Genomic DNA, 12,626 nt, shown 5'->3' on the forward strand with positions numbered 1-12,626 from the left:
TTACACGAAAATCATATGGGATTTTAGGGATCATGATAAAATAAATAAACTTTTTTCACACAACGCTGTCTCAGATTTTAATTACTTACAATAAAATTTTATAATAATGCTGAACAATGGACTATTACAAAAATTTAGTAAGAAAGAAAAACATACAGATGCAGTTTACACATTCTTTTTCTTACATTTCTTTCATTAGTAAAAATATTTTACTCTAACTTTACCTATGGTAGGACCACCAGGAAAATTCACTATCAGAAGTCTTACCTAGTGTGCTATTTTCAGAAAACACTTTAGATTTCACTGCTTTCTCATAATCAGTAATCTGTTGTTGGATGCTATGTATAAAAAAGGTGATGATATTACTGTCTTAATACTGATATGAAAAACATTTATCAAAGACATGAAATTCTTAGAGCATTTCAGGTAATATCAGAGCTAATATAAAACTTTAATCATCCCATGTGCTTCAAATTTGTACGTTCTACAAACTTTTCATTAAGCGTGTGATTAAAGAAGACAAAGAAAGTAAGGTGAACCAGTCATGAATTGAGGGCATTAATGTTCAATTTACTGGAGTTAGCTTGACATAAGGGCAAGGGTCTTAAACTGAGAAGTCCTAGATCTATGATCCACAGCTATTCAGTTATCGGATAAAGTGCTTCTCTCTGGCTCAAAGTCCTCTTCTATAAAACAAGCATCCACTGCCTTATTAAACCAGGATCTTAGAGGATTCAATGAAATAATGAACCAAAAAGAGGCTCAGAGAAATAGTAAGGCAACGGAATGAGTTTTCTCGAGCTTTAGTTTTGGAACTATATTGGATTCCCAAATAAACCCCAGTGTGTGTTTTTCATAGGTTCTAACATCCAAATGTTGCAGTTTTCAGAAAATGTTTTCAGTTTTAGTTATTAGCTACTCTTCCTTTCTGGTTTGTAATTCAGGACCTCTCAGCTATTATATAATTTGTACCTAAGTGTATTTAGAAATACATTACCTCATTAAATAGATGACATAACAGTCCACTATTCCCGTAGCTACTCACACCAGAGGCAGAGAACTAACAGAGTGAAACCTGGCTTGGACTGCTACGGTCCCTTCTCCACCTCCTCAAACGCTGAACCCGCAGGTCTTATTAGAACGATGCTCAACCTCCCTGTTGAGCATCCCCATTGACTTGGAAGATATGACCCTCCTGACACACATGCATACTGATGAGTCATGGGTGGGCTCAGCCATTCTACTGTTAAATAACCTACTTTAGATTCAGATTCAGGGCTTTCTGTTGACTGGCTTCCCTGTGAAGCACAATTGAAACCATTTTGAAACCTGAGGGAGATTCAAGTCACTTGGGAGATTTTCATTATTTGGAAAACAGATCTAGGTTAGTTAAGGGCCCCACCTTAACTAAGGGATCTCAGGAAACTTAGTGCCTACTACTCTGGGAAGGGCGATACGGGACCTACGGGGACCTAAGGGAAGGGGCTCTGGGGGATACCAAGTGGCCTCGGAGTACAGATCTGGTAACAGAGGAGAAAGGAAAGTCTGACCTTTTCCTGCACGTTATTTGACCCTCTCTGACAGCTCAGAATGGTGCCAACTAACATGTGCTAGCAGAAGACACAACAAGACGCTCAAAGGGTAACTCATCGTGAAGGTCTGGGCTGACATGCGGGCCCCACATAGCTTTCCAGTGTCGGGGGAAGGCTGTGTGTGGCTAAAGCTGGGAGGCCCAGCTGCTGGGCCAGGGTGCTGGTGCTTTGGAATAGGGGCTGAGCACACAAGTAGGAGGGTGGAAACTAAGGAATGTTGGAAGTTTGAAGTCCAAGTGTGGAAAACCTCGGACCCAGAGGACTCCGGATCAGCAAGGAAACCTGGGAGCAAAGGTCAGTCGTGAGTACAGGACTCATTTCTATAGCAACCGTGCAGCAACAGAATCGATGGAAACAAGAGATATCAGAACGACCTTCTTTCCCTCTCCATCTGCCTTGTGAAAGACAATGGTCTCCCTTAGACTTAGGGAACCCTTTGGCTTCTAGAAACATTCAAGGGGGAGAGTATAGCAGATGGCCTCCGGAAAATACAGGATTTCCTGCAATGCTGAACCTTTCACAACCCCAAACAACTAGTTGGAAAATCAGAGAAAGGACATTATTTGTACCCAATGCACACGGGTTGTACTTGGAATGAAATGGAGAATGTTGGGAACCCTGGGAGAAAGGTCTTCAAAGTTCTGGAATAAGGAATCTGTGCCGTGTGCTACTTGTAACTCGTCTGACCTTTCGTTTGGTTTCTGGCTGAGGACATCCAGTCACTCTCTGCCGTTCCCCAACTGCCTGAACCAAACTGTGACATCTCACCTGTTACACAGGAAGTGACACTTAACTTGTTCTAAAGCCCCTTTTCCTGATAACTAGCATTTTAATGTAAACACTTACATCTTCGAATTTTGTAAACGAGCGAAATCTTTTGCGGTCCGCCCAAAGAAATCTGTAGCAGAGACATCAGCGCCTTGCTGAAGCAGACGCGTGACTATGTTTGGGAAGTTATCCCTTGCAGCAAACATGAGGGCCGTTCTAAAATAACAGAGAGATAATTTCACCCTTAGGAACTTTAAGTTATGTAAACAGCTAATTGGGTAGACTTTACCACGCTCAGTACACTGCTTGTCTGGGTAGAATGGACCATTTACATTCTTTTGTGATCATGTTTGTAAATTATGTCTAAGGCTAAAATGAAGGGACACAGAAAAAAGAAAAAGAAAAAACAAACAAACAAAAACCTCTGCCCCAGCTGGGTACTGCGCAGAAGTTGCTAAGTTCAAGTCCTTTATTAGACAAGCAACTATGCTGAGGTCACTTATCTGAAGTGGGTGAAGATTTCAATGAAGAGTTTCCTGTTTCTTCCTTAGTCTGATATTTGGTACTTCCAAGTCAGCTAGAAGTCAGGTAAGTTAAAGCTACCTGGCAGGCTTGACAGAATAATATTAATGATAATTCTAGTAATAACACTCAGAATTGTGCTTAATGATGCTGATAAGCATGTGCTGGGCGCTGTAGTAAATCCTAGATCATCTGACACACAAACACACTTGAAGGATATAATATTATCCTTGTTTCATATCAGGAAACATATTTAACGATGATCAGTAATGTTCCCAAGGTCACGCACGTGACACATAGGAAAGACAGGCGTTAAACCCCGTCTTGTGTGACTTGAAATCCCATTTCTTTTTTCTTCATTACACACCTATGACTTGTGTTCATTAAATAAAATGTTTATTCGGTGAAAGTTGTCTTTCTCCCTTCTACTCAACCAAAAAAATGAAAACATCAAAATAGACTAGAAATAAAAAAAGAAAAAAACTGATGAATGTCTGGTAGTGGTCATTCATAGTCACATCGGGAAATTCCAGTGACATCAGTATTCTCCCAAGAAAACGGTTTAAAGCAGAGTCATCCAAAAGACAAAATCAACTCCTATTTGTGTTTAATGTGCAACGTTTCAGGAAAATTGTACGCAAAGTAGAGGTTAAAAAAACTATCAGAGAGACTAAGTCCAACGTTGTATCATAAACTAAAAGTTAGAGCCCTTACTATACAAAACCAGTAAAGTTAACATGAACACCCATTAGCTAACATAAGATCATACGAACAAAAACTCCTTGACAAATAGCATCAGTGAATAATATAAATAAATATGAATATGAATCCTGCAGGATACGCTTCTTCCTCTTGCCCAGTCAGAATAATTGCTTTTCAACCCAACAGATGATGTGTTGGTATTTTTCACTATATAATTATAAGTTAATCCTCTTCTTATTGATTGAATCTGACATGAGCGATTGTTACCACTCTAGAATAATACTAAGGTTAAGAAAAAGAGAAGAAACAACTATACCTTCGTATCTGATCGCCTGCATTTATGTTTGCATCTTTCTTTATTAAAAATTCCACCATTTCCTCATTGTTTGTATGTGTAGCACGTATAAATGGTGTGCAACCAGACTGTAAAACAGAGAAGCAATTTATTGAAATTACATATTTCTAAGCTGAATTTTAAAACTCAAAAAAATCCTCTGAACTTAAACATACACTAAGAATAGGGAATAAAGAGCAGCCCCCTGTGCTGTGATCAGCTGCTCCTTCCCTTTAAAATACCCTCCTTCTACGTCCCCAGCAGATGAACTGCAAGCTCATTCCCCAGAACTCCCTTCAAACACTGACAGGCCCAACGTTCCAAGAATCTTTGCTCCAATCAAAGCCTCTATCGTAGTATAACTGCAGTTATTTTATTCTTCCCCATCTGAACCGAGAGCCTTTGAGGGCAGGGGCTATATTTCATTTCTGTAACTACAAACTCTAAAACACAGTAGTAAGTGCGTTCAGTATTTTTATTGAACCGATAACTTAAATGTTTATCTCTGGAGTAGTGTTTTTTAAATTATATTCCAAAGAATATGTACTTTACCAGAAGTTAAGTACTGAGCCCCAGTAGGAAGATTCCAGGAAGATTATCTCTGTGTGAGAAATATTACAAAACTGTGATTTATATGCCTATTACTAAAGAAATATTTCACTTTTGCTTAATTCCGATTTGACAATATTTTTCTGTGGCAAACAGAAACGTTTGAGAAAAGATAGAATTTCAGGGACACAGTTTTGAGAGCTTTCCAACAGAGGTGAAGTTTTCTCCAGCTTATAGAGACGCGCTTGCTTCTCTTGAATCAATGCTCTCAGGACCCAGATGTCACGTTCAGGCTCTCTTGCTCCAAAAGGATCACTAAGGGAATGGACTTTAAGTTAAAAAGACTCAGGCTCCGAATGAACTTTGATTGCTTATGACTAAATGGCCCAGGACTTCTCTGCGATAGGAAGATGATAGATTTTTAACTTAGCTGTCGGAAAGCTCAATATGAATTTTCGTCTCAGTAATAATGATAATAGTGGGACGCTAATAGATACCTACTTTTTGAAAAAAAAATCTGTGTTTTACCTCCTGCTCCATTTCAGTTGCTACTTAAAATTATTTCATATTTTAGGAAAAATATAAATCAGAAATGAAACTATCATAGCTTATCAATCAACGTTTTAGTACTGATTCATATAGATTATTTTTAGCATAATGAAAGTGACTAAATCACTTGCATTTTTAAGGAACAATTTAAGGAGAAAGATATAAAACTATCTGCAATATGCATAAACTCTCCAACTATAACTACGATTAAACTAATAAAACATATAGACATTGTAAAAGGACTATTATTATATATGGGACATATAAAGAGAAAGGGTTTCAAAAAAACTTAGGAACTCTAACTTGAAAAATCCAATCGTTCTAAAGAGACTAACATAAATAGACATAATAAGTCAAGATAGACTGTCTTGAAAATCTTGAAATGTTTATCAAAATAAGAGTTCTGACAATTAAGTTTGAGAATTTGCCACCGTGCATTTACATTGGCAGCGCTGTACAAACAGTTCACTAAGGTTTCATAACCTTGGTATGCCGATGTCTCAGAGATGTGCTTGTGTCGACCTGTGGCGGTGTCTTGCTGAGTGGTGCTCATCATTGTTGTGTTTTTGTGTGCTGTCGTGAGAATGTCTGAGCTACACACATTAGAGCAACACATAAACATTAAACTTCTTGTTAAACTTGGCAAGAGTGGAAGTGAAATCAGGGACATTGAGTCCAAGTTTATGGGAATAATGCCATGAAGAAAACGGCAGTGTACAAATGGGTTAAACATTTTTCTGAGGGGAGAAAACGCACCACCGATAAAGAGAGATCAGCGTCGCCAGTAACGAGCAGAACTGAGGAAAACACTGCAAAAATTCATCGAATTGTGCACCAAAATCGATCGCTGACTGTGAGAAGCAGAGCAGAGCAAGAAACCATCAATAGAGAAACAGTTAGGACAATCTGAACTGAAAATCTTCGCATAGGAAAGGTGTGTGCAAAAATGGTCCCGAAGGAGCTCACTGATGAACAAAAGCAAAGGAGAGTCAAATTTGCCAAGACATTTTTGAGAGTCAAGACGACGTTTTGGGCCGGGTTATCACTAGTGAGGAAACAAATATGAGTGTACCAATAAGACCCTGGATCAGAGCGTCAAAGTGCACAACGGAAGTCAGCAAATTCTCCACAATCAAAACAGTTCCATCAGTCCAAACCTAGAGTCAAAACAATGTCGCTAACCTTTTTCGATATCGGAGGGATGATTCATTATGAATTTGTACCAACTGGACAAACAGTTAACCAAGTTCTTGATTTGGAACTGTGGAAAGGCTGCGTGAAAAAGTTAAACAAAAACGACCTGAACCTATCGACAACAATTCATGGCTCTTCCATCACGACAATGCACCAGCTCACACGGCATTTTCTGTGAGAATGTTTTTAGCTGGTAAACAAATAACTGTATCAGAAACCCACCCGACTCACCTGATGTGGCTCCCAATGCCTTCTCTCTTTACCCGAAGTGAAAGAAAATATTGAAAGGAAGACATTTTGATTACACTCAGTTTATCAAGGATAATACGATGACAGTTCTGATGGCCAGTCCAGACAAAACGTTCCAAAATTGCTTTGAAGGGTTGACTAGGTGCTGGCGTCGCTTCATAGCTTCCCAGGGATAGTACTTCGAGTGTAACCATAGTGATATTCAGCAATGAGGTAGGTAGTACTTTTTCTAGAATGATTTTGCGAACTTAATTGTCAGACCTCGTGTACTATAAGACAGGAATCATAACCTCCAGTGCTAACGGAGGCAAAGTAGTTGACTCAAGTAAGAGAAGAACGCAGGGGAGGCCAGTAGCGAACGAGAGAACACATGTCTCATGTAAGAGGTGCAGCATAGTCAAGGCTCAAAGGGGACTAGGTTTGATTCTGTAAGAGATTCTTGACACTCAGATTGCTGTGTGAGTCTCCAAAATTGTCAATATTGACTCAACATATGGAGGAAACTAAACATACCCAGAGGACACATTTTGTCTATAGCTGACATGGGATTTTATATTTGCTGTTTCCAAATGGTTGTGTATAACGTGCATATCTGTATGTAAAAGAATTCCTTTCTTTGGTATCATACTCGTATGCTTTATCAAAAACTTGGGCACCGACATGCAACGAAAACTGTCATTTAGACTCATTTTACCCACTTGAATAATTTTTCCAATACTTATTCAAACCACAGTCTATTTGTACTTATTTTTCACAGATTGTTAATCCAATGGAAAATTACTCATAGAACCACTGAAACTAAATTTTTGAAACGGTTCCCATCTATATTGGTACGAACTTCAGGCTCTTGATGTTTTGATGTTTAAACCTGCCATCTTGATTATGCCAGGGCTCTAGGAACTTAACAGACATACTGAGACAGTCTATCGCACAGTCTCAACTAAAAGGAAAGTTCACGATTTCCTACTATTGCTGGAAAACCCTGCTGGTAATAAACATTTATTGAGCAAACGATTTGCGCATGCACTAAGATGCTAAATTCTTAAAGGGTGATATGCTACTTATTAGTAGACTACCCATCAGCAAATTTCTAAAGATTCTCTGAGCGCCAGTGAATGAGTAACGACTGAAAGGAAACAGGTGTACTTCTGTAAGCCAGCAGATATCGCCAATGATACTCCCTTTCACTGCTTGAGCCCACAGCTAAAGACAGTTCAAAGTCAGGCCAAGAGTGTTGGAAAGAAGAGAGCTCAGGGAAGTGTCCCTCCCAAACTGAACCTCTTCTAGAGATTTCTTACGTTTTTGAAATCTGTGAAGGGATACATGACACTTATCCGTTTAGTGATTTTTGAACCGAGAGTTGTGTCTGAATTTATTAGATCCAGGACTTATTAGATTTACTCAGTCAAAACTTTCAGGGAAGAGCCCAGGCCTGTAAATGTTTGTACAGTTCCTCAAGTGACTGTGATTCGCCAGCACAATTCTAGCTGAGATCTACTGCAGTACCGATCACTTCAGTCTGTTCTTTCGCCTACGTGGCCAATTCCCTCGGTCATTTGAGGATTCGGACAAATAACAGAAAAGTGTAAGAGACATGTCAATTATCCAAACTGCACATCATTTCCTGGGTTGGAGTGGAAAAAAGACTAATCCACTCAAAATGCAACTGGATTTCATTATTGATAATTCTCCATCAAGACATCTAGATTGCACGGCAGAGTTTAGAGTCTTAATCTAGGTGGCTCTTTCCGCCAAAATAAGATTGTATGTCAGTTAATTATCTGTCCCTTCCTCCTGTTTGCCACTTACTCGCCACCATTCACTGAAATCTTGTGGCCTCAGTGTCCTCCTAGAATCTATATCTGGGCAACCTTGCCTCTCACTAACTCTCTCTCCTCAACTAAGGATTACTATCCCCGAAAACTGGACAGCCCCTTGCCTAAACATAGAAATTAATGGGAAAAATAACTAAGAACCTCTCTGGTATTTCCCCTCCCTGGCCAAATTTCCAAGTCGGTCTGCACCGTTCCTCTGAGTGCTCTCTCCTTTTCCCTCTTAAGCTTTGGCCCATGAGAGCTAAATCACCTTCATATAAATCACCTTTTTATAACATAGGAACATGTGAAGAGCATGAAGATTTCCGTGAAATTGTGAAATTTTTCTGTTAGTTTTAGTTTTAAGAGAAAGCCTATTGCCAAGGGGAATTTTGCTTTCCTGCATTGTTTTCCATTAGTTGGTCAAAAACTCAGACAGAAAAAAAAATATTGGAAAAAGACAGTTTTCCCTGTGACAAACTGTGTTTTTACAAATATTTGCCATAAGCACATAAAAGACAGGTGAGCCTTCAACGACTTCTTTAGAAGTATCAGCATGTAAAGTGCAATCTTCGGCAACTAAGTTCAAAATGTTTTCATTCAGGAAACTGCCTGACTTGCAAACAAGTAAAACTGACCCTACCGGTGTCAACCTAGAGCATTCCTGCCGGGGTTGCAGTGGCGAGAGGTGATGTACGTCCAGGAGCAAAAGCGCGTGAAAGCGGCCCCATCACCTCCTCCCTCTGTACACCTACAACCCGTCCAGGACCTGCATGAGGCTGAGCAGGAGCCCCACTCGAGGTGGAGACCCTGAGAGGGGCCGTGGCTGGCAGAGGGGTTCTGAGCACAGGCAGCTGTCCTTGCTGGATGCCCAGACGTGACTGACCCTCCTGCGCAGTCTTCAGAAACCCGGGGTCCTGGGGTGCCAGGGGCCTGTGGCCTGCTGCTTCCCCTCCCCCACATGCACACCGCCAGCTCCCCCTGCCGGGTACCAGGTCTCCATTCCTCCTCCCACCCATCCCCAGCAGCGCCCATGTCCTAAGGCCCTGCCCTCACAGAAGCCACCCCCTCATCACTTCCCTCCCCCCCGAACTTCAGTGCTTGGTGGGCTCTGAGCCTGGCACCCACTTCCACGCAGAACAGCAAGTGCTTCCTTCTGGGGTGGAATGGGAGCTGGGAGGCATAGCTGGGCCCTTTCCTTAGACACCCCATTTCCCAGCCTCCCTGACTTGGCTTTGGAGTTGTTTCCGTGGTGACAGGGCCTGATGTACAGTATGCAATACATACCTACTAGAAATACAATGCTTGGGGCTAAAGAGAAGTGTATTGCAAATATTGGGTAAATACGCCTGTTGATCGATACCTTGTCAGTTGCTTCAATATCTGCCCGGTGTTGCAGCAGCTTTGCGGCAATGGCTGTGTTCCCAAGCAGGACCGCGTAGTGCAAAGCGGTGCAGCCACACTCGTCCTTTATATTGGGATCAGCTCCGTGTTCCAGCAGGAAACTCGCACACTCCTCTTCCTGGGCCTGTACGGCCTGTGGATTATACCCAGAAATAGATGGTCAATTCTGGGAATTCAAAGTAGATATTCCACAACTTTCCCCAATTAGTTCTAAGTAATCGGGACAAGTTCATTTTCATTCTAAATCATTCAGTCCGTCTGGTGTTGACATAGCTGGCTACCACGTACCTTCATCAGAGCAGTCCGCTTCTCGTTGTCTTGGAGATTCAGCTTGCATTTCCTCTCTATTAACAGAGTCACCACTCCCAGGCGACCACAGTCACAGGCCAGATGCAGAGCAGTCCTATGAGGGTGACAAGGCTTTTCAGGACATTACAGGGCACTGTCTCAAACATGCAATTCCTCACGTAACTGTGAACGTGAGATGCTATTCCTAGGCCTTCTAAACCAATGTGGAGTTTGCTTCTGCACAAGGACAGTATTTACTAGCTCTTGTCACTCACCACATGAATGAAAGAGCAGCCTATGTGAGTGAGACAGGACATGACCCGGGGATTCAGCTCAACATGGGTTTGATCCCACTTCAACTCTGTCACTTGTTAGCTATCCCTTCGCCTTTGTGGGCCTCGATTTCCTCAGCAACAAAATGGGCATAAAAACAGTAGTCACCTCACAGGACACAGGACTTTGCTGTGCATCTATGCTCAAGTGACATCTATGCAAAGAGTTGGCTACACACTTCCTACCACAAAACACAGCTGAATAATTGTTAGATAATATGATTATAGTGGTTACTATTACTACTACTTCGCAAAGACAACCTGTCGATTAAGCAAAATGACATCACTCTAAATACCTTGCAGATATGTTTTAAGGATTAGAAAGGACACTGTATGGCAATGATTCTAAGATACTAGTTTCTCAATTTTAACACCTCTGACTTTGGAAGACAGTTTATAATTCAGAATGTCTTGTAACTATGATTGGCAGCCACTTAAAACCTTTCTTTTTGGTACACACAAGAGTGGACACCCTGCCGTCCATGGCACCTTAAATGGAGGGAAATAATTGTACATACAAAAGACCTATTGTGTTCTAGTCCTGCACTTCCCATTGAAATCAATGCTGGTTCTTAAAACCACTGTGGGGAAAGAGGACTCAAATAACAAAACAAAAGAAGACAAGTTTTTAAAGGTAATTCTTATTTTGATTTTCAAGAAACTTGAAGCCAAAGGAAACTCAGGATTCAAATGAACAGGGAGGGCACATTTTATTCAATATTTAGTTTTATAGATTATATGAAAATCAGATGTTTCCGTTGATCACTATTAGCATTTGTACACTTTCAAAGTGGCCGGTTTGGTTACCTTTTACAACGTCCTAACTGCAGAAATCCTTTGTTTGAAAGGAGGAAGCAAAAGGTTCCATTGAGATTAGCTTCTAATGCTTCCATGTCAAATTTTTCACTTGGCTCATGCAGGTCAACAGAAAAATTTTAAGGGTGAAAAGAGCCTGAGAGACAGATTGAAAAGGGCCTGAGTAGACTACTTCTGGTACATACTAGGTATTCAGGTTAGAGTTGATGAACAAATGGGTGAAAATAATGGATAACTACCAATGGAGAGTTCAATAATTTTAAGGAAAAAATTTACACAGTAAAGCAATACTTTTGCAATAGTAATAATCACTTTTATTTGCTATTTTTGATTTCTGATTTTCATAAGGACACAGCTAAAAAGAGTAATGAAAAATCATGCACATATTATAGGCAATCAAACTATATGTAATACAAAACATAAGCATATATAAAAATATATATGCGTGAACTCGAAAGGCAAGAAAAAAGGTTCCCTTTACTCCTGAAGGGGCTAAAAGTTGCCTGAAAATACCAGTCTTTAAAAATGTAAAAAACGAAATAAAATAGAAAAGTGAGAAATTATTTTCATCTGTGCAAGATTCGTATTCCTGAAATCAATGAAATGTCCCCCTGGATTATTTCACTAATAATAAGCTTTTTCTTGAATTTCTATATATGTTCATTGTAGAAATCAGATTTTTTTAAAAGGAAACAAAAATTTCACTTATAATACAAATGCTCAGCTATCAATTTTATCCCAATTTGCACATGTTTTCGGCTAACATAAGATACTAATCTGTTTGTGTGTGTGTGTGTGTGTGTGTGTGTGTGTGTGTGTGTATAATGAAAGCGATTTATTTTCTCCCTTCCGATCTATCCCAGTATATCTTTGCACGTCAACATACATCTATTATCTATACCACTTTCAATGGTTGTATATTATTTCCCGGTATGGATGCACTGCTTATGTGAGTAATTTATAATGCATTGCTGTTTTTAAGTAGTGCTGAGAAAAATAAATTGAATGTAACTTACCTAATCATTTCGTAAAGATACTTGAGTATTTGGAATTGACGGGTAAAGGCAACTATATTTTTTAAACGTGGTCCTGATCACCAAGTGGCCCACTTGAAAAGCCAAAAGCAAGTTAAACTTGAAGCAGCAGTGTAAGTGCCCTGGCTCCTCTCCTTCACACGCTTTGTGGACGGAAAGGGGAATTTTGTTTCTCTTTTACCTTAAATCCCTTTTCTCACTATAAACACGAACCATATCCCCAATGTCCGTTGGTCACTTGTAGGTACACACACATAGCTGTACACTGATGCAAAATGGATGCTGGGTCGTATGGGAAGAATGTTTAGCCCACAAGTCGACCTATGATGGGAAGTTTCTTTCTCGTTACGCACTTTTCTATAGGATATAACATTATGTCTGAAATTGTGAACATCAAAAATAAAATGCTGTGAATACTGAGTTCATGTCTATCACAGATATTTAGTTAAATGCCTTTGAACATGTCAGTAGAGCACTCT

At 40.1% G+C, this 12,626-nt stretch overlaps 1 protein-coding gene across 4 annotated transcripts in view; it reads right to left on the reverse strand.

The window, feature by feature from the left end:
* The window catches only part of LOC148759259 (uncharacterized), a 52,342-nt gene that overhangs the window by 11,349 nt on the left and 28,367 nt on the right, over positions 1-12,626 (reverse strand). For 2 of the 4 annotated variants that reach the window (XM_088789373.1, XM_088789376.1), the window contains exons 2-5: positions 9,966-10,080; positions 9,637-9,810; positions 3,901-4,007; positions 2,439-2,576 (exon numbers count right to left, since the gene is read on the reverse strand). In XM_088789373.1, coding sequence (XP_088645499.1) covers positions 2,439-2,576; positions 3,901-4,007; positions 9,637-9,810; positions 9,966-10,080 — 534 coding nt within the window. The remainder of the gene's footprint in view (positions 1-2,438; positions 2,577-3,900; positions 4,008-9,636; positions 9,811-9,965; positions 10,081-12,626) is intronic. The other 2 variants (XM_088789375.1, XM_088789374.1) reach the window with 2 other exon arrangements.

Source organism: Rhinolophus sinicus, chromosome 1 (genome assembly GCF_057876585.1).
Source record: "Rhinolophus sinicus isolate RSI-liver-muscle chromosome 1, RSI-T2T, whole genome shotgun sequence".
Lineage (NCBI taxonomy): Eukaryota > Metazoa > Chordata > Mammalia > Chiroptera > Rhinolophidae > Rhinolophus > Rhinolophus sinicus.